Here is a 747-nt window from a genome sequence, read left to right as displayed (position 1 = left end):
TATGTTCTAGTATTGTGCAAACAGCTTAGTTCTTAAATATTTGAGAATAATCTTTATGTCTGCTTGTTTATTTATTCAATTTCTGTTGCAGGCCCCTTGCACCTAATGAAGTTCTTCCTACCAGAAGCCATTACGAAGTTCCCTGTAAAGCCAGCTCTGATAACCATGATGAAGCGAATCTCCTAGCATCTCCTGCCAAGAAGAAATCCAGTGGCAAAAAGGAAAAGAAGGATAAGAAGGAGAAAGGGAAGAAGAGCAAGAAAGAGGAGAAGAAAGTGTCCAGGAAGAAGAATGGTGTTCCAAAGAAGGAGGAGAGCCTCATCTTAGACCTCATAGACCCACTCAAGGAGACGTCACTCAACGATGAAACAGTTCCTAGCACAGCAAACCACATTAATGGGGTAGAAGAATCTAGTAGTAAAGAACCGGTGAGTGATATACATTATTAGCAGTGTCTTAATGTATATATATTTCTTTCTTGCACTTCAGTGTTTCTTTATAGCTTTAATTTTCTCCTAATACAATGTCAGTAGAGGTTGAAGCAGCATATAACAGGTCTGAGAATTTACAGATGTTTTTTTCTGATTTTAGCAATCTGATGATCTGGACTTCTGGCTCTCCCCGGAGAACCCTCATGCCAAAACCCACATAGAAGATGCTGACAAAGTAGCCCAGTTATCATCCACAGAATTACATAGTAAAGAAGAGGTATTGGATGGTCTTTTTATATTCTTTCATCTCATTTGT

At 38.8% G+C, this 747-nt stretch overlaps 1 protein-coding gene across 1 annotated transcript in view; it reads left to right on the top strand.

Annotated features, from left to right (window-relative positions):
* Nucleotides 1-747, top strand: part of LOC119585208 (AP-3 complex subunit delta-1-like) — a gene marked incomplete in the record, with an annotated part of 41,547 nt that overhangs the window by 37,585 nt on the left and 3,215 nt on the right. Inside the window, 2 exon segments of the mRNA XM_037933859.1 lie at nucleotides 92-428; nucleotides 592-708. Coding sequence (XP_037789787.1) covers nucleotides 92-428; nucleotides 592-708 — 454 coding nt within the window.

The sequence above is a fragment of the Penaeus monodon genome, chromosome 19, assembly GCF_015228065.2.
Source record: "Penaeus monodon isolate SGIC_2016 chromosome 19, NSTDA_Pmon_1, whole genome shotgun sequence".
Classification (NCBI taxonomy): domain Eukaryota; kingdom Metazoa; phylum Arthropoda; class Malacostraca; order Decapoda; family Penaeidae; genus Penaeus; species Penaeus monodon.
The sequence above is the reverse complement of the archived record's forward strand: the minus strand, read 5'-3'. Positions and strand labels throughout refer to the sequence as shown.